This window comes from Pristis pectinata, chromosome 2, assembly GCF_009764475.1.
Source record: "Pristis pectinata isolate sPriPec2 chromosome 2, sPriPec2.1.pri, whole genome shotgun sequence".
Lineage (NCBI taxonomy): Eukaryota > Metazoa > Chordata > Chondrichthyes > Rhinopristiformes > Pristidae > Pristis > Pristis pectinata.
Genome location: NC_067406.1, coordinates 69579830 through 69606721, shown reverse-complemented (window position 1 = coordinate 69606721; position 26892 = coordinate 69579830). Strand labels below are relative to the sequence as shown.

The following is a 26892-nucleotide window of genomic DNA, read 5'->3' as shown; positions in this document are numbered from 1 at the left end:
CTGATGTCATTGCTGCATGCTCAACCATCCTGTGTGTGAGTGCATCATGTGCATGAGAACTATGCTATAGTTTTTCAAAATGCATTCTGGATGTGTGGTGATAATTTTATGTGCTGTGCAATCTGTTTTCTTCTTAAAAAAAGAGAGCATTTCAAAATCTCAGCTTCTTGGAAATAACCCAGTATTCATTTAATAAATTAATGCTTAAAGTTCTGCAAATAGAGCATATATTTTGGAAGGTCTTGAAATTATTTCAGCCCATTAAGCTTTGATTTGTGGTTAAAATTATACTACTTCCTGAAAAAAATAATTATTTTTCAAAAGAGATTCTTCATTTTTTTGGCCTTCATTAATTTGTTCACACATTGGAAATTATACATAAATTATCCAGCTGATCTTTTAATGACACATTTGAACATGCTAATTTGTTGCAATAAACTGATTTTTATGCCATGGTGGCTGTATGTATCCAGACCTATGATTATTACTCCTGCAATCAATGGAACATACCTTTGTTATATGCTAAATTAAAATCTAATATACTGAAAAGTATGTAAGTTCAGTATACTAACCTTGGAAGCTGCTGGGGATGCAAGACCTGTGTTTTTTCCTTTTTCCCATCATCCAGCAACCCAAATACTCCTAGGGGAAGCAGTGATTTACTTGTACTTCCAATTTAGTGTATTATACTTGGTGATCACAAGACAAAGGAGCAGAAGTAGGCCATTCGGCCCTTAAAGTCTGCTCCATGAGCTACACTAAAAACTATTTCTATCTAGCCCCAATTTCCGGCCTTGTCCCTGTATCCCTTGATACCTTGACTAATTAGATACCTATCTATCCCCTCCTTAAACGCCCCCAATGATTGGGCCTCCACAGCTGTATGTGGCAAAGAATTCCATAATTTCAGTACCCTCTGGCCAAAGAAATTTTTTCTCCTCAATTCTGTTTTAAACCAGTACCCTCTAATTCTAAGATTGTGCCCTCTAGTCCTGGACTCACCCACCAAGGGAAACAGCTTAGCCACATCTACTCTGTCCAGTCCTTTCAACATTTTAAATGTTTCTATGAGGTCCCCTCTCATTCTTCTGTACTCCAGTGAGTGCGGTCCAAGAGCTGACAAACGCTCATCGTATGTAAGCCCTTTCATTCTGGGAATCATCCTCATAAATCTCCTCTGAACCCTCTCCAACATCAGTACATCCTTCTTAAGATATGGGGCCCAAAACTGCACACTGTATTCCAAATGAGGCCTCACCAGTGCCCCATAGAGCCTCATCAACACTTCCCTATTTTTATACACTATACCTCTCGAAATGAATGCCAACATAGCATTCGCTTTCTTTACCACCGATCCAACCTGGTGGTTAACCTTTAGGGTATCCTGCATGAGAACCCCCAAGTCCCTTTGCACTTCTGTACTTTGAATTTTCTCCCCATCTAGATAATAATCTGCCCGTTTATTTCTTCCAAAGTGTACAACAGCACATTTCTCAACATTGAATCTCAGCTACCATTTCTTTGCCCATTCTCCTAAACTATCTAAGTCTCTCTGCAACCTTCCTGTTTCTTCAATACTCCCTACTCCTCCACCTATCTTGGTGTCGTCTGCGAACTTAGCCACAAAACCATTTACCCCATCATCCAAATCATTAATGTACAAAGTAAAAAGAAGCGGCCCCAACACCGACCCCTGCGGAACACCACTAGTAACCGGTAGCCAACCAGAACAGGATCCCTTTATTCCCACCCTTTGTTTTCTGCCAACCAGCCAATGCTCCACCCATTCCAATATCATACCCGTAATTCCCATTATGTGGTCTCTGTATTGAAGAAACCAAACACAGGTTAGGTGACCTCTTTCCAGAATACTTCAGTTCTGTCCCTGAGGGTAACCTAGTTGCCTATCACATTAATCCCCCATCCCAGTCCTATGTGGAGCCCCATTAATCTTTTTTGTGGATTTCCATCATAAATATTGACTCCCAGTGATGGTTCTGTGTGTCGGCTTGGGGGGAGGTGGGGGGAGAAGAGCCTTGTCACTTTGCAGGTTGCAGTGACTGGAGATGGGATTTCAGCTGATGAGAGTTTGGAGCAAAGGAAGCACCGTGTGGCAGATGGAGTGAGTCAATGCCTGCATCAGGAAGTCTGCAGTTCTCTGAAGTACTATTAACTCAGTCCTGGCTCATTAAATAGAGCATGGAGAGAAGATTACTCACTGTGGCAGAGACTTTTTTCCAAACCTGCAATGTTACAAGCCTGTGTCTTAATAGAAACAGTGTTCCTAGCTGTATAAGTGTTTTGAAATCTAACTGTTCTACAGGACAGTGAGATATCGTATTCCAGCAGCAGCACTGAATGTTGGAAAGAAGAGGTCCCGAGACCTTTGCTTTTGCAGGAAGTATTGGCCACGGATATATAAGATACAGCTCCACAGTCAGCAAGGGTAATTAATGTCAACATCCACATTGTGATCTGTCAAGCTAAAGAATTCTGCATCCCCTCAGCCTCCTGAAGCTTAGTTTGCGGGTACAATCAGAGGAGCTTTGAGTTGTAGTGGATCGCTTCATTGAGCACCTTCAGTCTGTCCTGGGGGCCAGCCATTTTAATTCCACTTCCCATTCCACTGTCCATGGCCTCCCCTACTGCCAAGTTGAGGCTAGATGCAGATTAGAAGAACAGCACCTCATATTCCGCCTTGGTAGTCTCTAAACTGATGGCATGTACATCGATTTCTCAAACTTCCGGTAACCACTCCCCTCTGTCACCTTTTTTCCTTATCCGACCTGACCCATCACCCCTTCTCTTTCCCCTCCCTCGCCCTCTTGAACTGCCCGTCACCCACACCTTCCACCCTCTGGTTCCCCTCCCCACCTCCTTCCCTTCATTCCATGGTCCACTGCCCTCTCCTATCACATTCCATTTTCAGCCCTTTGTCACTTCCACCTATCACCTCCCAGCTTCTCACATCATTCCCACTCTCCCCCTCCCTTCACCTGGATCCACTTATCACCTGCCAGCTCTTGCTCGTCCTCTTTGCCCCACCTTTTCATACTGGCTAACTTCCCTCTTTCTTTCCAGTCCTGATGAAGGGTCTCAACCCAAAACATCAACTGTCTATTTCCCTCCATAGATGCTGCCTGACCCACTGCATTTTGTCCGTTGCTTGAGTTGTAGTGAGTCCTCTTAGGTGATGTACGTTGCAGCCATTCAGCTCTGATGGAAGGAGTGAATGTTAAAGCTGATGGATGAGGTGCCAATTCCTCCATTTTGATGGCTGTGACTCCAGCCATTGGACAGTTTTCCTTCTGATTCCCACTTCAGTTTGACCCCACTGTTGCTGCCTGGGGGTCACTCTCATCTAACCACTTTTGTGAGCATCTCTGGATGAGGACTGCAATTGCATCTGGTGCCAAGTAGCCCAAATTAAACAGCAGTGTGAGTCATTGGTGTAAGTGTCAGCTGAGAGAGGACATGGTGATGCTTTACCAGCCTGGCAATCCAGAGGACTGGCCTAATGATCCAGAGACCTGATTTAAAATCCCAGCAATAGCAACTGTGGAATCTTAATTCAGTTAATAATTTGGAAGTTCATTAAAAAAAATAGTAATAATGACCACCAGTTTGTTGCAAAAATTCACCAAGTTCACTAATGACGTTAAAGATATCCTCACCCAGTCTGGTCTAGAAATGACTCCAGATCCATGGCAATGTGTTTGACTCTTAAATCACCTCTGAAATGACCAAGCAGGCCTGGGGCTTTTTGGGATGAATAATTTGGGACCCTGCCAGTGATTCCCACACCCTGATGATAACTTGCATCACATATCTGATGATTAAATCATTTGGATGATTGGATTTATCCTGCCTTGGGCTGGATGTGCCACTGGTGTGGGGGCTGGCAACATAGGCCAGGATTATGTAGAGTGTGGGTAAATTGGTGGCCAGAACTGGGGTGAGGCAAGGGGGATCAGCAACGTGGACCAGGTGTTTGCCCGGTGCAGTAGTTTGGGAATATGGGCAGCTGTGCAGCTAGAACCAGGTATTCGGGAATGGGGCCCAGCATATGCCTGGCTCAGGAGCTGGTGATTGGGTGAGAAAACAGGAGGGATGCAGTGGGCAAGAGCTCCCGTGCATGAGCCACACTGTGCGTGTGTGTGTCCCTGTAAGTGAGCAAGTATGCACATGGCACCCGTATGTGTGCCCATCTTTACATGTGAGCATTAAAACCCATGCAGTAGAGCCTGATCTCTAGTCATCTTGATCCTCCTCGCCACTGGATCATGAACTTGCTCTGTGAAGCCTAACAACATTGGCTACCCTAACCAAGCACAGTCAACTTCCACTGCACAATAGGAAGGACTGAGCAATCTCCACAGCTGTGTAGCTGTAAGCACAGTGGTGGGATGGGAAAGTTTTACCCAGAGAGGTTGTTGGGTGATCGCATTTGCTGCATTCAGGGTACTCAGCCATTGTGTGATAACACGGGACGTGAACTGAATTGGTTAAAGACTGGCTCTGTGATAGCGGGCACCCTTGATCTACATTTTCAGCTTTTGACTTCTCTTTTGCACTTATGCTGGGCACTGTATCATTGGAGACAGGGATGTTATGGAGCCACCTCCTTCTGTTGGTTGTTTGATTGAGATTATTTGGTTTTGACTGCACAGGTTGCTGCTTCTGCTGTTTGTCATGCTCATGGTTTGGCGCTGTAGCTATGCAAGGTTATAAATTCATTTTTAGGAATAGCAGCATGCTGTTATTTTTTCATGCACCAAGGATTGGCCATTGGCTTGATAATATTGGTAGAGTGAGTTTACAGATTATGAGGGAATACACTGCTGTTGATACTGGTGGTCCACCATGCACATGGATCTCCAGCTATGACCAGCTCAATCTACTGTGAATCAATCCTATCTAGCACAGTAGTAGTGCAAGGCAACTCAATTATAACTTCAATATCAAAATAAAACTCGCCATCACAAAGATTGTGGGGGTGATCACTATTATAATACAGAAGGATGTATCTCTTGCACACAGATTGGTGAAGAGGACATCAAATTGGGTTTCCCTAAAGTGGGGGGACTCCAAACTGGACATATTTTCTAAATCAACGGAGAGTCACCCACTGCATTTCCCCCCAGAGTACTTGAGCCTGCCTCGTTAAGTATGTTTCTCCTCCCACAGACTGTGAGTGTTGCCAGCCTCTCCTGTCTTGTAACCAGCAAAAAAGTCCTCGACGGGGTAAACCACCCCCAACAGCCAGGCCACCAACGAGAAGGCAGCTGAGCGTGTAACCCCTGTGCGAGAGAGCACGGTGACGCTTCCGCGGCTCTTGAGTTTCCTTTGGTCCATTTGCAAGGTGAGCTGCAGCATGATGTGGGCGGATTTCGAGCGGAGGCTCACTCGGATGCCGCGCCGTCTGCCTCGGCAGCCTCAGTGAGAGCGGGCTGGCTGCAGAGCCGCCCCCATTGCCATGCCCGAGGCCGCGCTGCGCCGGGGTTTGCCAGTGTCCCGCTGAACCGTCAGTGCGGCTGGAGGAAGAGGAATGAACAGGGAGAGAACGGCGGGCGGTCAGAGACTCGGCGACCTGGCGAAGGGGCGGCGCTTTAGCCTGCAGCTGGTGGGCTCGGCACCCGTGCACCGGCTCACCACGGTGCCGGTGTTGCCCTGGGTAGTGGCCGAGGTGCGCCGCAGTAGCGCCCGTGGCCCGGGCAGCCGCAGGGTGGGCTTGCAGGTGTACCCGGGCTGGGTGCGCTGCGTGGAGCACGGCTCGGCCAAGTCCTTGTTCCAGCATCGGGCGCAGCAAGTCCGCAGGCTGCTGCAGCACCGCACCGAGCCCAGTTACTTCGCCTACCTGAGCAGCAACAGGACCGCGGAGCGCAGCGTTTGCTTCGTCTTCAGGGCGTCTGATCACACACTGGTAAGCTTTCTGCTCCGTTTAATTTACCTTCCTATTGCCTACTTACTTCCAATAGCGGAAACATAGACACACATCCCGCATTGTAATAAAAGCAGCAACTTTTAATTGCGTGTCAGCACTGTAGTTTTATTTTAATAGTAGAAAACCCGACGCTAAGGAAGGACGAACGCAAAATTTCAACGATTTTATAGTTTCAGTTAGTTTAGTGAAGGCTGTTTCATCATGGTGTGGTTTGGTTTTGTTCCCAAGTTCCTGTTTAACGCAGACATCAGTCTCTATTTGCTGTGTGTGATGTGTTTCATTGAAGGTTATGTCATATTGCAGACGGACAGAACACATTCAATGTATGGAATTGCTCTGTTTTTTCTGGTGTGGGGAGAGACGTTTTGATTGGCCGAGGTTGTCAACAATAGTTCATTCCGTAACATTCAACTACAAGCACATTGTGCTTGTGGCCGTTATAGGTAAAATTGCATTGCAGGAAGTGCGGTTCTGTAGTGCTGTTACTTTCAAATTGGTTAAAGTTACACAAAGTTAATAACATATCAGAGAGAACGCGATTATGTTAACTTATCAAGTACAGGCGAAGTATAATGCAGCGAACTTGTTTGTTTTTTATATAAAGAATGATTATTCTTCAAACATTGAAGATGGATCAGCATAGTGATGTATGGATGCTCTGGCACCATTGCACGATTGCACGGGAAATGGAGTCAAGATCAGGGACAGAAATTCTGTCTTGTGTCTGTTCATAGAGTTACGGTCTTTAGCGGAACACCAGCAACCTTAGAGCGTAACCAATGAGTAAAAAAAAATGCCTCTTGGTACTTCATGGAAGAACAATAACATTACCTTTCAATCGCTGGTAGACAAATAACGATGCAACTATAACCATGAGGATGTAGAAGGGTGGGTTAGTAAGTTTGCTGATGATACAAAGGTTTGTGGTGGTGTGGATAGTGCAGAAGGTTGCTGTAGATTACAACAGGATATTGATAGAATGCAGACCTGGACTGAGAAGTGGCAAATGGAGATCAAACCGGATAAGTGTGAAGTGATACACTTCGGGAGATTGAATTCGAAGGCAGAATACAAGGTTAATGGCAGGACTCTTAGCAGTGTGGAGGAACAGAGGGATCTTGGCGTCCAGGTCCAGAGATCCCTCAAGGTTGCCGTGCAAGTCGATAGGGTTGTTAAGAAGGCATGTGTAGTGTTGGCCATCATCAGTCAGGGTATTGAGTTCAAGAGCTGCGAGGTAACGCTGCAGCTCTATAGAACTCAGGTTAGACCACACTTGGAGTATTGTGTTCAGTTCTGGTCGCCTCATTATAGGAAGGATGTGGAAGCTTTAGAGAGGGTGCAGAGGAGATATACCAGGATGTTGCTTGGATTGGAGAGCATGTCTTACAAGGATAGGTTGAGTGAGCTAGGGCTTTTCTCTTTGGAGAGAAGGAGGATGAGAGGTGACTTGATAGAGGTGTACAAGATGATAAGAGGCATAGATCGAGTGGACAGTCAAAGACTTTTTCCCAGGGTGACGATGGCTAACACGAGGGGACATAATTTTAAGGTGATTGGAGGAAGGTATAAGGGGGATGTCAGGGGTAAGTTTTTACACAGAGAGTGGTGGGTGCATGGAACGCACTGCCGGCAGAGGTTGTGGGGTCAGATACATTAGGGACATTTAAGAGACTCTTAGATAGACACGTGAATGATAGAGAAGTGGGAGCTATGTGGGAGGGAAGGATTAGATAGATCTTAGAGCAGGATAAAATGTCGGCACAACATTGTGGACCGAAGGGCCTGTACGGTGCTGCAGTGTTCTGTGTTCTATTGTGTTGCCTTTGGGCAGTGAATAATGGTTATTAATCGGTTAATTCAGACAAGTAGCTGCACAGAGAGAAGGTACCAATAGGCTTATTGTGAGGATTGTAGAGCTGCCTCGAACTAAGTCGTAAAGTGTAGTTAACTTATTGGATCAGTTTTAGTTGTACACTGCCATGCTATTTAAAAGAAAACCCTTGCCAAATTGCTCAACGTTGGACTAAGGCCTTGTTTTGGTTGTTATAATGGGGTTAGCAGATCAATAAGGAAAAGTGTGATCAGCCCATTTTAGTTTATTTGTTCAGAAAAATACATTCCTATTGTGTTTTTTTCTCATTGCTTCTTAAATAATTCTAGACTTTCCGTCTGACTATTGTAAATGGGCAACCAAACCATATCCTGTGTGGAACATTTTCTGAAAGCAGCTTTAATGTTGCCTTTTACTGGTTAGAAAGTCATAGTGTCACACAGCACAGAATCAGACCCTTCGGCCCACCTTGTCTGTGCCAGCCATCAAGTACCTATCTATACTAATCCCAGCACTTAGCCCATAACCCTCCATGCTATGACATCTCATTTGTATTCTCCTGACTCATTATTACCATTTTAGTTTGATGTAATTTTCTGATAATCCTTTTCTATTCATTTGACTATCTTGTACACCTCTATATTGGCATCTCCCAATAATTTTTTTTTAATGGACAAGCCTTAAAGAGAGAAATTAGCATCTGTTCACCAGCACTTAAGGGGTGCAAAAGTATAGTTGCCAGTCACTGAAAATGCCACTGTGCAGATATTCCTTGTGACTAAAGTAGTCTGAATAGCCAGCAGCCTGAAGCCAATTAGCAGATACAGTATCTGAGGGCATTTGGTAGATATGCAGCTGATTAAAATCTGTTCTTCAGCCTTTGGAGAGGGGGCAAGTGTAAAAGAAAGCAGCAGGAAATGACTAATGTTCTATTTTTATACCATTCACACAAAGTATGATCTGTTAAGTGTGATATTTAAACAGTGATGTCTGAAGTGTGACAGATGTGAGACAGAGACAGAACATACATAGACCAGCAGAATGGTGTAAGAGGAGAGTTTAGAAGTACTAGCGAAGGGTGAAATGTGTGTTTTAGTGACTTCTATGAATAGTGATGGAGGGAGAAGCTACAGAAGGTAGTCAAGGGGTGAATAACAGAACAAGACAGGAGTGTCTGAGTCCTGTTAGCTTTGACAGGGTTAGACAGAGTTTTAGATTATGCGGGTTTCTGAGTTTCCAAGAAACCTTGCAAACATTGACTTTCTTCTGCTGTGGTTTCTTTCCCTTGCTATTGTCACTGATTGGAACATTGTCTATCTCTCATCAAAGCAAATATGAACAAAAGGCTTTTCTATTTGTCTAAGCATTAAAATTTACTTCAGTATTCAAATTAGTTTGAGACCATATTGAGGAGTAGAAATTGGATCTTGTTACACCTATTTTACAGGAACATAACAGGTACAAGAATTAGTCTTTGTGTGACACGGGCAAATCTGAGAAAAGTCTGAAGTGAAATTGGATTTTTTTTGCAGGCTTCCAATTAGTCATTAAAGTTTTCATGTATATAATGGAAAAGCCTAATGTCTATATTAGGTCTTGTCACAGAAATTAATACAGAAGACATAAAACCAAACCTGCCTGAGGTTCTGTGATGGTCGCTCCAGCTACATAGAATCCCAGACAGGTGCTTGCTGACTGTGACAGGGTTGCTGCTGCGTGACCTGAGGTTGCTACCACAAACAGAGGTGATCTGAAATCCATTGCTACACCCAGGTTATTAGAATGATGCCCACATTCCAATATGGTACAGCGTTAAACCTCCAAGCAGGATGTTACAGCTGCAGCAATGGCTCAGCACTCAAAACTGCTCACTGAGAAATTTTCACTTCCGCTTGTCTGTGTTTCTCTTTGTCTGCTGTGTGGTTCTTCAGCTCAATTTATGCACACATTATATATCCAAGTAATACCACTTTAGGCCAAAAAAAATCAATAGGAAAGAAGTCCAGTCTTGTCAATGAAGAGTAATTAGAGATAGTATTATTTCAAAGGAAAAAGTGAATAATATTGCCAAATGGAGCAGAAAACCTGAGGATTGGCAACATTTAAATTCAGCAAAAGTCAAAGTCAAGTTTATTATCATATGCACAAGTACATGTATGCATAGGTGCAATGAAAAGCCCATTTTAGTGCAAAGTGATCAAAGTGGTCATGGTGTTGCCAAGCTATAGTGATTAAAGTTTTGCAGGTTGATTCAAGAACTGAATGGTTGAAGGGAAGTAGCTGTTCTTGAACCTGGTGGTGTGGGACTTCAGGCTTCTGTACCTCCTGCTCAATGGTAGTTGCGAGAAGATGGCATGGCCCAGATGGTGGGGATCTTTGATGATGGATGTTGCATTCTTGAGGCTGCACCTCCTGTAGATACTACCGATGGTGACCAAGAAATTGATAAATAAAGGGGAAGTAGCGCGTGAGAATAATCTAGTGAAGAGCATAAAAACAGACTGAAAGCTCCTTTCTGATATGCATAAAGGATAAGATTAGCTAAAATTAATCTGAGTCCTTAGAGACTGAGACAAGACAAATTATATTGGGGTATAAGGAAATGGCGGAGAAATATCTTGTGTCTGTCATTGTGGAATAATTCACAGATTTCCCAGAAATAATGGAGGACAACAGATCTGGAGTGAGGAGCTGAAGGAAATTAGCAATAGTAAAATATTACTGTTGGAGAAATGAAAGAGTGTGAAAGGTGATAAATCCTCAGGGTTTTATGACCCACATCCTAGGGACTTGAAGGAACGGGTCATGGAAATAATGGATGCACTGGTTGTCATCTACCAGATTTCATAGATTCTGGAATGGTTCCACAGAAGAAAGAAGGCAAGGGAAAACAGGGATCTAAAGAAAAGTTAGCTTGAAGTTAGTAGGGAAAATTAGTGGTCAGGGGGCACTTGGAAAATAATAGGATTGGGTGGGATTAACAGGGATTCATGAAAGGAGAAACATGTAAGACGAATTTGCTAGTATTTTTTGAGGTTGTAATCAGCAGAATCAATAAGGTCTAACCTGCTGATGTGGTGTATTTGGTCTTTCAGAAGGACTTTAATAAGGTTCCACATAAGAAATTATTAAACAAAATTAGTGTGCACTCTTTTGGGAGTAATATTACATTGATAAGACCAAGGATAAAACTTGAGATCTTCCTGGTTTGCAACTCAGAGGCCAATGGATTTTTGGATATTAAGGAAAGAAGGGGTATGGTGTGAGCCCACAAAACTGGCACTAAGGTAAAAGATCAGCCATGATTTTATTGAATGACAGTGCAGGAGTGGGCAGCTGAATAGTCTGCTCCTGTGTCTATTCTTATGTTCTTAAGCTTTCTGAAGGTTATGGAATGTTTATAAGTTGGCTGTGTCACCAGTACAGAAGATCATATTTCAGATTGACCTTTGTTTTAACTTTGATTTTCTGTCAGTCACACATTTCAGTAAAAAATTGTGAGCCTGGCCTGAATACACTTTCGAAAGATGTCTTCCAGCTTTTCCTCAAATAATACCAGAAGTATAGATTTTCACAAAATGGGTAACATGCAGATTTTGAATTTTTGTATTATTTGAGACACAATTCCTTAGAAATTTCAGTTAATTAAAAATATAGCAGCAGATTTTTTTTGCTGGAGTTAATTTTCTGTAATTCGGTTCAATAATTTTCTGTTGTTTTTCCTGACTGATCATTCAGGATTGCTTATTTTTGTTTCTGACCAGCTGTTTCCAAGTCACTCTCTTGTCTTCGGTTCTTGTTTGCTATGTTAATCAACAATGTCAGATGGGAAGTGCATGCCATAAGCTGAAACCAAAATGGAAATGATTTCCTAGGCCTGAAGAGAATTCAACACCCCAAACGCTGGGTGTGACTTGAGTTTTCTTGACAAATGTGGCCTGACCTTCTGAGTGCCTTGAAAGTATTCTGTTTCATTTCACTGGTTGGATATGTTTTATATATATTCCCAATGTAATTAATGGAAAATACTAACTCAATTGATAAGCAGGAGTTTGCACCTTGATTATCTTATTTCCCAGCAGTGAAACAAGACAGAAGTTGCTGGAGTCACTCAGCAGATCAGGCAACAATTGTCAAGGAAGCATAAGTTAGTTTGTGCTTTGTGTGGTGAAATCTTTATATGCAGAAGAGAGTTTTTGCAATGCTTTTCTCATTCTGGCCAATGAGTTTTGTTATGCAATCCCAAGGCATCATCATAACCATATGTTTCTCCTGAACGGCAGACAGGCTCTAGCGTTGTCACTTACCTGTAACAATTCCTCAGGAGCACAACATGTTGATCTGACGAGATTTGTCAGAGGATTTGCATATTACGCTATGGTTCATGGGCTAATTTGCCATTTAATCTGGGTTGGTGTGTGACTTGCTTGTGGACTGTGACACAAAGTAACTTACCTTCCCTTTTACATCCTATATCTTATTGCTTCTAACACCTCTTGAAATCAGTGGCGTCTCAAATCATGAACCAGGTCCGAGCTGGTGTGCAGGATCAGAGGGGTGATCTCCAGCATAGTCCCAGCAAGACTGTGCTCTGCCACTGGTCTCCACGAGGATCCTGGAACTAGAGCAAACCAATAGATTTGCCTTTCGAATCTGTCAATGTGTACCCAGAGCTGGATTTGGGAGCATGCGTGAATCCTGGACAAGTCCTTGACAGGCTGTTGTGTTGATTGCTACATGCCAGTGGTTCCCGGCAGCAAGAGCTGGCTTGTTGCTTTCAGTGTGTTCAACAGTGTGCATGCCAGGGGTGTTTTGTATGTTGTTTCTGTGTCTCTAGCAACCACGTGATACCTGCTTTCATGTCAGATAGAATCTCGCCCTTCTCTGTAGAAATTACTTCAGGTCAGCACTGAGAGTTTTGAATGCCGTGTTTGTCTGTGGCAGCCTCAGTAAGGGTTGTAAAATTTGGTCGGTCCCTCGGTTAATCACAGATGTGATGTGATAGGGATGGGATGTGAACAATCTGATTTGAGCCCACTGTACACCATGTGACAGTTAGACAAGCAACTTCTCCCAGGATTTTATCTGCTGGTGGAACATCACAGTGGGCACAGACTAGCAACCTTCTACCACTTTGTGACATGAACTGAATGTTTGTTATCACTCAGTTAACACTGCCAGAGGGACCTTTAAAGCTTTACAACTGTGATTGAGACCACGCCATTTTGATATATCTCCAAAGATTCCTGATCCTTACTCCCAACATACTGTTCTAGCTGTTCAGAAGACAACAATGCTATCATTGCCAGAAAATACTTACCATTAATTTAGAAGAGCCAAAATAGCACACGACGGTTAAATCAATAAATCAAATGTAGGAAAGCGACAAATTTCACTTATGTAGTGCTTTTCCCTTTGTAAAATATCTGAAGGTCTCTGTGGGAGCTTAATGAGACACTACAGTTCCACTGAATCAAAAAAGGAGACCTTAGGTCAGGTGTCCCAATGCAAGTTTTAATTTTGCAAGGCAGAGTTGGATCAGAACATCTCTGTGATTTCTTTAATTGTCGCGTGTTAATGGAGGTTGTTTCCACTAACAAATCCTGCGAGGTTCCACTAAACAGGAGTTTCTAATGCGACATTTAGCTTTTTGCCATTTCTAGGAAATGCCCCAGTGGTGTAAATGCCAACTGTTTTAAATTAAATTTCCTGACCACAGGCATATCACAGATTGTGACTCCTCCAGTTACTGTGGAAATGGGATTGTAGACATCTGGGCTTGGCACATAAAGACCACATCCTTGACTGAAGATAATTATGGCACAACACACAAAGACAAGCTGGGAAGGGGCCGAGAACTGAAATGCCTTTGATATCTTCTGAGAGGGCACCCTGGTTACCTTGCCACCAAGAGCATTGTAAGGAAAGAGGAAGGTGATTCAGAGTCTTGTCCCATTTTCAGCTCTCATGCCATTGGCTTTTAGAGTCGTAGAAATACAGAAACAGGACCTTCAGTCTACTGAGTGCATGATGACCATCAAGCACCCATCAGCACTAAGCCTAAACTAATCCCATTTTATTCTCCCTGCATTCCCATCAACTCCCCTCCAGATTCTGCCAGTCTCCTACACCCTAGGGGCAGCCTACAGCTGTCAATTAATCTACCAACCCACATGACTTTGAGATGCAGGGGAGAAATGGAGTACCCAGAGGAAGCCCCCGTAATCACAAGGAGAACATGCAAACTCTACACAGGGAGCATTGGAGGTTAGAATTGAACCTGAATTGCTGGAGCTGTGAGCCAGCAGCTGTGCTAGATCTGCCACTGTGCTGCTCCAAGGGTAGGGCCAACTATGCCTCTGAGTGATGAACTGTACTCACAAGTACAGTTATCTGGAAATCACAGGCTCCTTCCCATTAGGTTTAATTGCTTAGCCCGTCAATTATGGAATTAGCCCCATTACATCTTGTTCCCCTTCCTTGCTCATTGACACTAAGAATGTACAAATCTGCAAAACCATTGCACCCACTAGTCAGAAGTTGGAACTGTTTCCGAGCGGGTGGTATGTCCCTGCAGCATAGGTGGCCCTTGTTGGCTGAGGTAGGCACCTGGTGAGGATTGGATCTGGGGCTATTGAAATGGATGGGTGACATCCTGATGAATCTCCCAGCTAGGGTCTGAGGAATTCCATTAAGGTCCAACAGTGAGCTGGCCAGCAGGAAGGTCCTTTACAGGACAGGGGCTGGAGGCGAAGGAACGAGTCCACTCTAGTAGTGGCTGACGACATTTTCCTTTAGCTATAAGCACTGAAGTTCTTTCTGGCTCCACAGAAGTGTGACTTCCTGAAAGGTTTTGTGCCAACTTCTTACGTGGCCTCTAATCTACTGAAGGTTTGCTCCTGCTGATTGTGTCCTTAAATGCTTTTTTGTACATGGATTTTGTATCATTGTCTTAAAACTAGGATGCAGTTTACAAATTCAAGGCTTCCAGCATCCATTTCAGCTGTGCAATGGGGAGCCTGGAAGGGCATTCACTTTCATTATGATTGGGACTGGAACCTCACTCTCTAGCCTCCATTTTATGTCAAAAAATACAGAGGAAACAAAATAATTGTTCCTCTTTAGCAAAGTACACTTGGCAATGCAGTGTGACAGCAGCACAGCACTGACCTCAATCAGTGCAATTGGGTGCACAGAGCACAATTTTCAAATTTAGAAATGACCCAAAAGTTGGAGACATAGTGAACCATGAGGAGGACAGTAAAGTACTTCAAGGAGATATTGACTGGGTGATAGAATGGGCAGATAGGTGGCAGATGAAAGTCAAAGCCGAGAAATGTGAAATGTTACAGTTTGATAGAAAAAAAATGAGAAGAGGCAGTATAAACTAGAGAACATAATTCTGAAAGGGGTGCAGGGACAGAGAGAACCAGGAGTACGTATGCATATTTCATTGAAAGTGGCAGTACAGTTTGAGAAAGTGGTTAAAGAGAGCTGATGGGTTGCTTTAGAAATAGCAGCACAGAGCACAAAAGAGGTCGTGATGAACCTTTATAAAAGATTACCACAGGTAGATGGGAATATGGAGCTGAGGTTAAAATCAGATCGGCTATGATCTTATTAAATGTGGGACAGGCTGAAGGGGAGGGGGGTAGGGTGGTGGTGCTGGGCTACTTCTTCTAATTAATATGTTCATGTGTATGTTCATGCTTAAAGACTGGTTTTGGGTATTGTGCCCATTTCTGGGCACCAACCTTTGGGAAAGTCATGAAGGGTTTACAGAGGGTACTGAAGAGATTTACCATTCCAGGGATGATGGGCTTTAGTTATGTGGATCAGGTGGATAAACTGTGGTTGTTCAGTTGTGAAGGTTATAGACAGCGTAGATAAAGACTGTTCTCCTTGTTGGAGGGGAACAAGAACAAAGTTAACTTGCAAAAGATCCAAAAGTGATCCAGCAAATGATTAAACTCTGGAATGGAGCCTCTTCACAAGAGTTGTACTGAAGGCAGATTCAGTTGTGACATTCAAAAGGAAGCTGGATAAGTGTCTGAAAGGAAAGAATTTGTAGGACAGTGGGGGAGAGAGAGTGGGGGTTGGGACATTACTCTTATAGAGGTCCAGTATGGACTCAACAGGCTGAATAGCCTCCTTCTGGACCATAACCACTGATTAATTCTGTGTGGTGACATCATAAATGCATTCAAAAATATGATTGTAATATCACTACACTTCGATATCTGCTTTCTGTTTTCTGTCTGTTAACTAATCCTCAACCCACAATGAAACCTTACCCTCAATCCAATCAACTCTGATTTCCTGTAATAATCACTCGTATGGTGCTTTATCAAATACACAACAATTGAAATACGCAACTTTCACTGGCTCCCCTTATCTGCTAATTATATCCTCAAAAAAATTACTAGATTTGTCAAACTTGACTTCCCTTTCATAAACCTGTATCGACTCTGCCCAATCATATTTATAGTTATCTAAGAGCTCTGTCAGCATACCTTAATAATAGCTTCCAGCTCTTTCCCTGTCACTAATGTCCGGCTGACCAGCCTATGGTTCCTTTTTTCTCCCCCTCCTCTTTGAAGAGTGACTGTGACTCAGAAATCCCGTGACTCACTGTGTATTGATCTCTTGCTTTGATGGAGCCAAATGGAATGTTATTGATGAGACTGCAAAAGTCAGTTTTGATTGTCAAAGCCTGATTTGGGCAAAATTGAGAAAGTGGATTGACTTACTGGAGCAACTTATCTTTAGTGATAATAGTAACAACCTGCATTGAGTCAGCAATATGGGGAAACTAAATTTAGAGTGGTACAGGATTGTTCTGCTATTTCTGCCTTTCAGCCTGTTGCATCATTCATTAGCTGGTCCTGTGCCTTGTCTAAAATCTCAGCCTTAAATATACTCAACATTCTGAGATTCACAAACCTCTGTGTAACTCCTCCTCACCTTAGACTTGTAGCTGACCACTCATTCTGAGACAATGCCCCTGCTCTCCAGCCAGGGCCAACAACCTCACTGCAGTAAACCTTCCAAAATCTTACATGCTTCAATGAGATCACCTTGCAGACTAGTAAACGCCACTGCATGTTGCACAAATCCATCAGCAATGCACTGTGGTGAGAGGTATGACACTAGATTTGGAGCTCAACTCAAGTGCCTAAAGGAATTCAGACAGATAGATGGTCATTGGGGTCAATGGGATGACCTTTGATCACGTGGTGCTGAGTACCACATTCTCAGTCTATTTTTGGCAACATTGTTGTTAACCTTGATCCCAAGTAAAAGGTTCCAGAAATTCATCTAAGAGTGTTAAGAGTAAATTTAGAATCTTGAATCATAAATTCTCAACATTACAGGCACCATATATGACTAATTTATAGTGTGTAAGTATGAAACTATTTGGGACCATCATTCACTGTAAGAAGTTTTTGAAAATCTCAGCATTGTCCTGATTACGCACTGTCCTTTAATGGAACTGAATCCACAGATTTTTTTTAAAAATTCATTTATTGGATGTGAGCATCCAGCAACATTTGTTGCCCACTGATAGGGCTTTTGAGAAGATGGCGGTAAACCACCTTTGGTCCCTATGTGTTGAAGACACTCCAACAATGCTGTTAGGTAGATAGTAGCTAGGAGTTGATCTTGTGATAATGATAAATATCTAAGTCAGTATGGTGTACAATTTGGAGAGGCAACGTTCCCAATATCTGGTGGCCTGTACTTCTTGCAGAGGTAGGGTTTGGGAGAAATTGATGGAGATATAGCAAGTGGCTCCATTGCATCTTGAAGGTGATAAATCCTACAGTGGTGGTACTGAATGGGATGGTAGTTACACTGGCTGCTTTGTTATGCATGGTGTTGGGCTTCCTGAGCACTCTTCGAACTGCACTCATCCAAACAAGTAGAAAATATTCAGAAGATTTGTGCCCTGAGAATAATGAAAGGCTTTGATTATCAGGAGATAAGTCGAGATGCCCTGCTTCTGACTTGCTTTTGTAGGCGAGGTATTTATGTGACTGATCCTATTGAGTTTAGTTGACCCCTAGAATATTGATGGTGGGAGATTTGCTATTGAAAATGTATTGAATGGGAAAGATAGGGTGGTTAGATTCTTTGGTTTGGCAATAATCATCACCTGGTACATAAGTGGCACAAATGCTACTTGCCACTGATCAGACCATGCTGGATAGTTGCCCAGGCCATAATGCATGCAGTATAGTCTGCTTCATTGTCTGAGGATTTATTAATGGAGCTGAAGTTTGACACTTCTACATCAATGAACAAACCCCTTCTGACCTTCTGATGGAAGGAAGATCTGATGAAACAGCTGAAGAGCATTGAGTCTAGGACATGGTCCTGAGGGGTTCCTGCAGGGTTCAGCACCTGATGCAAGGCTACCAACTGAAAATGTTAGCTCCTACTTCCTCTGCCACTGCTACCCAACCTGCTGAATGTTTCTAGGATTTTCTGTTTTCATTCCAGAAAAAGCAATTTGAGCTGAATTAGATCCATCCCCACTGCCAAACAATTATAAATTCATTGGATGCCCACTGACAATGTACTTACCCCATTCCCGTGCGCCATTCTGCTTCACAGTTGCCAAACTTCAGATTGAGAACAAATTTTCACAGCCAGTTTTCTACCCTGCAGAATGTATTTGTGAAACATCACTGGGCAAAGTGGAGTTGACATTGACTGTATGGCAATGTGGTTGTGGTTGGATCTGTTCTACTTGGAGATTGTCATTGCCTGGTACTATGTGGTTCAACTTTTTCCTGTCATTACTCAGGGTATTATCCATGTCCTGTGTAGGATTATCAGACATACTACGACTTTGGACAGAGTCTGAATGGAATTGGGACACTGACGACATCAGGAACTAGCTTGAGTCCTAAACTTACGAAGGTGGAAGGTCTTTGGTAAAGTAGCTAAAAGTGGATGATCTTGGTGTTCTATCATGAGGAGACGGGGAGTGATATCTATGGTACTGTAATTACTCATTGTTAACTAACCACAATCTTTTTGTTGTCCACTTGCTGAAGGCAAATTGAAGTTGAGAATGATAAGAAATAAAAACTGAGAATAACAAAAAGAGTGAAAAGAAATGCATTTTTATCAGAATTGTGACAATATATGTTTAGCAATTTTGGTAATCAGGCTTGATAAAAGGTGTGCAGAGGGAACTGCTGCAGCTCTTCAAGAAATTAGAATATGTTTATTACGAAGCCACATTTTGTTACAGCAGAAGGATTGGAAATAGTAAATGTCTGCAAAACAAGCAAAAGGGCAAATAACAAAGCCAGTAGTGATCATTTGATCTTTTCATGTGTGGGTGCATTTAATACTGCTGATACATTATTTTGCAGTGTTATAACTGCAGACTTGCAGTGTTATAGCAGAAGCAATCTGCAGTCAGAGAGCAAATTAATCATTTGCAGTGCTGTGACAACTGACTTCCGATTATATTGTCAGATGCTAGGCATGTTAAAAGCCTTTTGTCGTGAATGTGTTCCAGACAGAAAACTCAAAACCAAAGCATGATCAACAAAAAATTCTGGAAAAAAACGTTGCTCAGCAGTGGTACTTGTTTTTCTTCATATCATTATTTAACTACTTACACTTTTCATGTAATGGCAATGTGCAACACCAAGAATTTCAGGGACTGCTCTGAGATATCTAATGGATGTTAAAAGCACACAGATCATATTGTAGGGACTATTGGAGGTCATTTGAGAAAGAGTTAAGATTATGATGCTCCTATGTAAAGCATTAGTGCAAAAGCAAAACAGTAAAACTCTGTTAATCCGGCATGCTTGGAACTTTGCTGGTACTGGACTGATGGATTTTCCAGACTTTCGGAGGTTTTCCCAATTAATATTCCAACGTATTTTCAGTTCAATTTTTTTGAATGTTATACTGTCGTATAATAAATTTTCCAGTGAACCTGGTGAGTTTCAAGGGATTGTAGGAAACAGGGCCCTGCTGTGTAAAATGAAAGGTCCTCTACTGTCCACGGGGGAAGCCGAGCATGAGGTTAGTCAGAATGGGATTAGTCAGTTTTATGATGAATACAGTGTGTAAGCATTCTTATGGACATGCCTTTATGAATTCTACCATCAGCTTGAGTTTTATTGGAGTGTGAAAGTGAGGTTGTATGTTGGAGGTGGGGAGGGCTGTGAATGGGCCCCAGGTGTCTGAATACCTAGAGACCCAAGGATTATTAATCTGGCTGGATGTTTAAATAAATAAATAAATACATAAATAAGTTTATTTAATAGTAAGCATTTCTTTGAGAACTTTGATTAGTTGAAGTGAGTTAAGGAACTTTATAAAATACTGGGAAAGTATGCATGGTATCTGACTGTGAACATGTACTAAATAAGTTCAATTTGGTTTTACCTACAGTATAACTGCCTTAAAAATGTGTTCAATTAATAGAAACAGCAAGAGCAAGGTTTGGATAGTTAATAACTAACAAGTATACTGATATAAGGTTCCCATATAAAATTATTATTCATGCACACATGATTTTTAAGCTACACAATGAACTGCAACAGCATTTCTCACAAACATTTTTATCTGTTGGTTCCTCTTCCTGTGATTGAGTGGTTTTCAAGTATTGCTCTGTGATAGGAGGTCTGGCTAAGTTTCACACACATACAGGAACTTCCAATAACCATTAACACATCTCCTGTATCAGTTACTAAAGGGCAACAATGTTTTCATGGGCAAAAGCATTTTTAATGGCTGAGAGCAAAAGAAATGACAGGTTGGATAGTTGACTTGCAGGCTGTTGGATAGAAATCTGACAACATTCAGGATCACCTCCAAGCCTCTTTTTTTTATCCTGGGACATACAGGTCAAATTTGCAACATGTTTGATTCCCTGTTTTAGTTCTTTCCCTTTTATGTTCATTATTTTTCTGTTGTCCTCTTTCCCTTTTGATGTTTAACCACACGCTGGGGAGGCATTATATTGTTGTTGTGCTAATAGAAAAAAATAACACATAAAAGAGGAAGGATAAAGGTTTACTAGAGAAACAAAGGACTGCAGATGGTGGAATCTGAAAAATCTAGAGGAACTCAGCAGGCCAGGCTAGTCTGACTCATTTGTATAGGATTCGGATGAGTGATTGCCGTAAACCTTGTGTAAAACAGGTGTACACTGCTGAGTGTACCTGGAGCCAGCTCACCCAACACAGTTCAATTGCTTCATCTCCTCTTCAATGGCACCATTGTTATATCAGCTTTAAAAGCCTGCTGAATAACTCCTTCTGACAGTTAAGAGTCATAAGTTTGGATGCATGAATCTGATCCAGAATTTCCACTTCTCCAGTGCCTGATCCACTGTTGAACTCAAACTTCCGGCAACTGCCCTGTTCTGGATCTCACAGTTCTGGCTTTGTTTTCTCCCTCTCCTCGGTCCATATTCATCTTCTTCTACTAATGTAGAAGAAGACAGATCAGACGGATCTATCCAGACAGATCCAGCTGCAAGTAACAAGCTTTACCACCCCTCTCAGCTGGCACTGCCACCATTTGCATCATTTAGTCTCTCTTGGTCTTCATCCTATCACGGATATTCTCTTTCCTCACTCCACCCCTTCCCCTTCTCTGTAATTTAAACTATGTTTGATTTCTAACTTCTCCTAGTTCTGGTGAAAGATAATTTACCTAAGATGTTAACTCTTGTTTCTTTCTCCAGATGCTGCCTGACCTACTGAACGTTTCCAGCATCTTCTATTTTTATTTCAAGAAGTACTTTGTTGATGTAACTACTGCTAGATGCCCTAAATTCTGTGAGATGACCCTGAAAGCCTGTGAAAGTATTACAAACAGTTGATTTTCCAGAGTGAACTGTTCTAATCCTCCCTGGTCACTTTTTAGTTAAATTGACATGGTTGAGAAAATGGTTACCTGACTGTTTTTGGGACACTTGAGATGGGAGGCACTCTCATTTCCAGTTGGACATGTGTAGGCATTCATTAGTACTTAGACCAACAATGAAACCTTCCTCCCTGAGGTAAACAGGATAACTGCATTCATTCACGAACCAAACAGAATATCCTGAGCAAACTGTGATTCTTGTTATGTGCTAATTCAGAGATTTCATTTTAAGTGAGTGGAAATTCAAATAGTCTGTCTAAGGTGCAGGTTGTGAGGGACAATGTAACCCAGTGTTTTGTTGGAAGAATTCTGGCAGGTAATGAAAGAAAATGTGATTGGTGAGATCTACTGATGCCTCACTGCCATGACTCAGCCCTTCTCTCTTGATTCTGCTGATGTCCACTTCTTCTGTATACAAATTTCTCCTGTGCATCTCAGCTCATAACCCCTTCCTGGGGAAGGTGGCATTTTTCCCTAGAAAGTGGTGGGTAGGAACCTGAGTTCCCCTAATAGAGTGAAGGTTCTTGCAGTTTCTCCTTTTTTTTGGTAACTACCAAATCCAAACACCAGGAAATCAATCTTCAAAGAGTTCCTGCCCCTTTGACATATTCATCACCTCTTGCAGTGCTATAAACATTCTCAGGCATCATGGAGAGCTGGAATAATGCTGGAAAGGAACAACCTGGCCAGGGCTGAATAAATCTCCCACAATTCCACTAAGTCTAGCCTTTCACAATGTCAAAACAACCATCGTAGTCAAACTTTGGTTGTTTATGTCAGCATTGGTGGTTCAGGGCACATTCCAAAGATGTACGGGTTAGGAAGTTATGGGCATGCTATGTTGGTGCCAGAAGCGTGGCGACACTTGTGGGCTGCCCTCAGCACATTCTACGCAAAAGATGCATTTCACTGTGTGTTTCAATGTACATGTGACTAATAAAGATATCTTATTTAGACTTATATCACCATTGTTGCGCAGAAACCGAGAACCCTTGCTTTTGATTTTGACTCTGAATGATGGTGTAAGAGGAGAAATTTTTATTCCGCTTCCTCCTTATGTGTTTCTTCCATTACTTTCTTTCTTTTTTTTTATTTGGTAGTGGATAAGAAATGGAAATAAAAGAAATGAAGCCTCTAAGCTGAAATGGTTCAATTTAGAGAATTCAGGTGTAATACATCAAAACTCACATAATTTAAAGGGAGTGTTTTGTTCTCATTTCTGGAACAACTGCATTATCCAAAGCCTGTTTCTGTTGAAATCTAGCTTAGCAAGGTAATGCTTGTCCTGATTAACTGTATTTTATAAATTTGTTGTTATTATTTGTTTGCAAGATGATTTACAGATACGTTTATGTATTACTGGGATAGGTTTTCCAAATTGGCAATGTTACATTGTGAAGTAAACAATTGCGAAGTCTTCCACAGAGCAAACATAATCCAATTAAGTTATTAAATAACATGGTGAATACATTTTAATATCTTGGGAACTTCATATTGCCATTAATAATAATTAAAACATGTATAAAACTGAATGAATATTTCTAATGGCAACATTTCAAAACATAATTAAAACTTAATTAATGAGGGACTTGTTGACATAGTGGTTTTGCAGATTTTTTGTAACCTTTTAAAATGCATTATTGAATTCAGGCCAGGTTGCATACAATGCTTCCATTATAACCATTTTTACTCCTTTTTCTCTCATAGAAGCATTGACTACTAACTGGGTTGCCAATCCAAGGGCAGTATCATTCACTAAATTTTTAAATTCATTTCTCATCCTCTGGGTGTTACTGGCAAGGGCAATGTTTATTGCTAACCCGAATTAGTCTTGAAGTGAACAACTTGCTGGGCCATTTCAGAAACCACATTGGTGGGTCTGGAGTCACAATTAGATTAGGTAAGGGTGGCAAAATTTTCTCCCTTGAGGGACATTAGTGAACCAGATGGGTTTTTAGGGTAATTCAACAGCTTTGTGGTCATCATTGGTAATGACTGGTTTGTTTTCCTCTAATTCTCTGTCTGCAAATTCCTCCAAACTCACTGGCAGGAGAAGTGACCCAACAGCAGTATCCTCAACTGCGTCAACATCCCCAGCACTGAGGTCCTAGTTACTCTCAGTTGACTCCAGTTGTTCTCATACCTGACCCCAGAGTCTCAAAACTAACAGTCCGTTCTGAGTTCTGTCGCATGAAGAGGTTACCAGGTGGACAGGGGAAACGATTTGAGAAAGTATTCAAAGCCTCATTGAACAAAAAATGTGTCATATCCTGTGACTCCTGGGAATCTCTGGCCCGTGACCACTCAGACTGGAAATGAGCTTTCAGGATGGCACTGAGGGCCTTGAGAACGCACAGTAGCCCAGCGTAACTGTGGAAAGAGTTCTTTCCTGAACGACTTCCTTCACCTCCTAAACTACTCACCCATCTTCCCCATCAGGCATCTCCTGCTTCATCTTTAACGGAGTCTGCATACCCCACATTGGCTTCATCAGTCACCTCAGAACCCAATGAATTAGAGTGAAGGCAAGTCATCCTCTATCCCAAGGGACTGCTTCAGACGAAGGTCATAATGAATCGGATTTAAGTTCCACAGTTGCCATGGTGGGATTTAGAATTTAGATCTCTAGATTATTAGTCCAGGTCTTTGAAATGCTAGCCCAGCAAGTTAACCATCAGTGGTATCTCATCAACGTTGTCCTTTTTCCCTGTGTGAGCACCAACTTAAGAACATCAGAAATAGAATTGGGGTCAGCCATTCGGCTCTTCAGGGCTGCGCTGTCATTCATAAAGATCATGGCTGATCTTCTATCTCATTGCTGCTTTCCTGCATTATCCTTATTTCCCTTAATGCTCAGGGATGTCTCAATCTCTGTCTTGAATGAACTCAGTGATTGGGCCTCCACACCCCACAGGCGTACAGAATTCCAACGATTCACCGCCAACTACTCGAAGAAATTCCACCTCATCTCACTCCTAAGTGGCCTACCCCTTATTCTGAGACTATAACTCCTGGTTTTAGACTTGCCAGCCAAGGGGAAACATCCTCCCTGCATCCAGCCTGTTGTAGCATTTGTACATTTCAATGAGAGCTCCTCTCATTCTTCCAAACTCTTGAGAATATAGACCTTATCTACTCAGTCCATATGGCAAGCCCACTATCACAGGAACCAGGCTAGTGATTCTTTGCTGCACTCCCTCAGTGACAAGATTTGCGGATATTGTTAGGCTTTGAGAGCATTTGGGCGATCACAACTGACTCCTGTGCTACCCCTGGCTGTCCGTTAGGGAGCACTGAATGGTGACAGTGAATGAATATCCAAACAAATCATCCCTTCCCTTTCTGAGGGAATTTTACAATAGCTAAGCAATGTGCAACTATATGCTTCAAAGTTAATTTTGTGGAAAATACACTCGGGAGTAGACATTTCAGCTCCTTGAGTGTGTTGCAGCATTCAATGAGATAACCTGATCTGTGTCGTGATCCATTTGCCTGTCTTGATTCCACATCCAATTATACCTTAGTGCAGCAAAATTATATTGATCTCAGATTTAATGTTATTAATTAACTGGCATCTACTGCTTTTTGTGGCGGTCTGTTGCAGACAAACATTGGGTGAAGAAATGTTTCCTAATTCCACTCCTGAGCAGCCTGGCTTGTACTTTAATGTTATGTCGCCTTGGCTTGAATATCCCCTGCCAGTGGAAACATTCTCTCCCTCTTCTAGCAGTTCCATCCAAAATCCTAAAAACCTCAAACACATCATCTTTTAGCCTTTATTACTTAAGAGAATCCATTGCTAATTTTTGCAGTCTCTCTCAGTAATCTGTCCCTCGGAGACCATGTGGTGTGCTGCTGAATCTGTATGGTACTGCAGTTACAAGACTATCTTACGTTAGTCTTTTAGGTTTTTTGTTGTACTTGGCTGCATACATGGGCTCCTTGATCTCTTTGGACTTTAGATTTAAAATAGTCTATTTCACTTTATCATTCAGTAACACAACATTCCTTAACTGAATATGTATTTACCAGTCCCTGTCAAAGTGATTCCTGGAGCACACTGATCCCATGTTTGCATATTATGGGATCATATACCAGCAGAAAATGCACCATTTCTGCAGGATCGCTACTGATTTTCCACTGAAGTTACAGCAGGAGTCCAAATAAAAAGACTGCTCCATGGCGATTTACTTTGTAGATGGTGGCCGTTCAGCTTGTCACACTGATACCAGGAACACTTCAGTTGAAACTTACCCAGACAAATTCTTTAGACGGAAACTACGTTTCTGGAAATAGTTCTTTCAAAATCACATTTAATTCAAGCACCACTATTCTTGTGGTAAAATTATAGAAGTATCTCATCACGTTGAGCAAGTTCCTCTATAAAGTGTAGTTAACTAAAATAACATTATATTGGTGCCAATTCCTGATGACTAGCTGATCAGATGCTCAGTGTAATTTTACACAGACCTATAGTATATTGGAGTGGTCATAGGACCAGTCTCTGCTGTGTAACCACAGTGGCAGAAACTGCCCGTGTTGTTACAAGGGGAAAAAAATCAATCTTTTAACTATTATCCAGTAGGTCTTGGCCATAGCAGATTCCATTGCTCAATACCCCACTGTTAATTGGCTTCTGACTATTTGGGAGTCCTGCTTCACTCCGTGAAAATGTAAGAAATGGCCATCTACCTCCAATTTTTCTAATGCTGCCTGAACTCTTGGCTCAGGAGTAGCAGCATGAAAATATCTTTTGATTTTTCCAATGGTGATGGACATAGGATCCTCACTCAGTGGGAGTTCAAAACTATCAGTGAAACCAAAACACAAGCTGAAGCATTGACGGTATGGGAATAAGGCAAGCAACCAGATATCCAAAGAATTCATGGCTGGCCTTTCAATGTGTTGTGGGCCTTACACTCATCAGTGTGAGGCCCTGGTTATATACCCCAGCCTCTTGCAGGGCTAACAGAGGCAGGGCTGTTGATGCTGTCGAGAGTAGGAGAAGCATCTGCCCATGGCAGCAACGCTGCTCCTGCCATGGAGGAGGCAGAGACTGACTGTTGGGGGGGAGGTGTGGGGAGGGATTGGGGGGGAGGTGTGGGGGGGATTGGGGGGTGGGGGTGGAGGGGTTGGGGGAATGGGGAGGGGGTTTGGGGGGGGCAGGTTCCACATTCTGATGCTCTCCAGTCAGGCTTTCTCCCTTTAA

The 26892-nt window shown here is 42.4% G+C and overlaps 1 protein-coding gene across 3 annotated transcripts in view; it reads left to right on the top strand.

Annotated features, from left to right (window-relative positions):
- The first annotated feature begins 5305 nt into the window (after window positions 1-5305).
- The window catches only part of LOC127567323 (TBC1 domain family member 1-like), a 205584-nt gene continuing 183997 nt past the window's right edge, over window positions 5306-26892 (top strand). For all 3 annotated transcript variants that reach the window (XM_052010074.1, XM_052010073.1, XM_052010072.1), the window contains exon 1: window positions 5306-5923. In XM_052010074.1, the coding sequence (XP_051866034.1) occupies window positions 5549-5923 (375 nt within the window). In that variant the 5' untranslated portion in view covers window positions 5306-5548. The remainder of the gene's footprint in view (window positions 5924-26892) is intronic.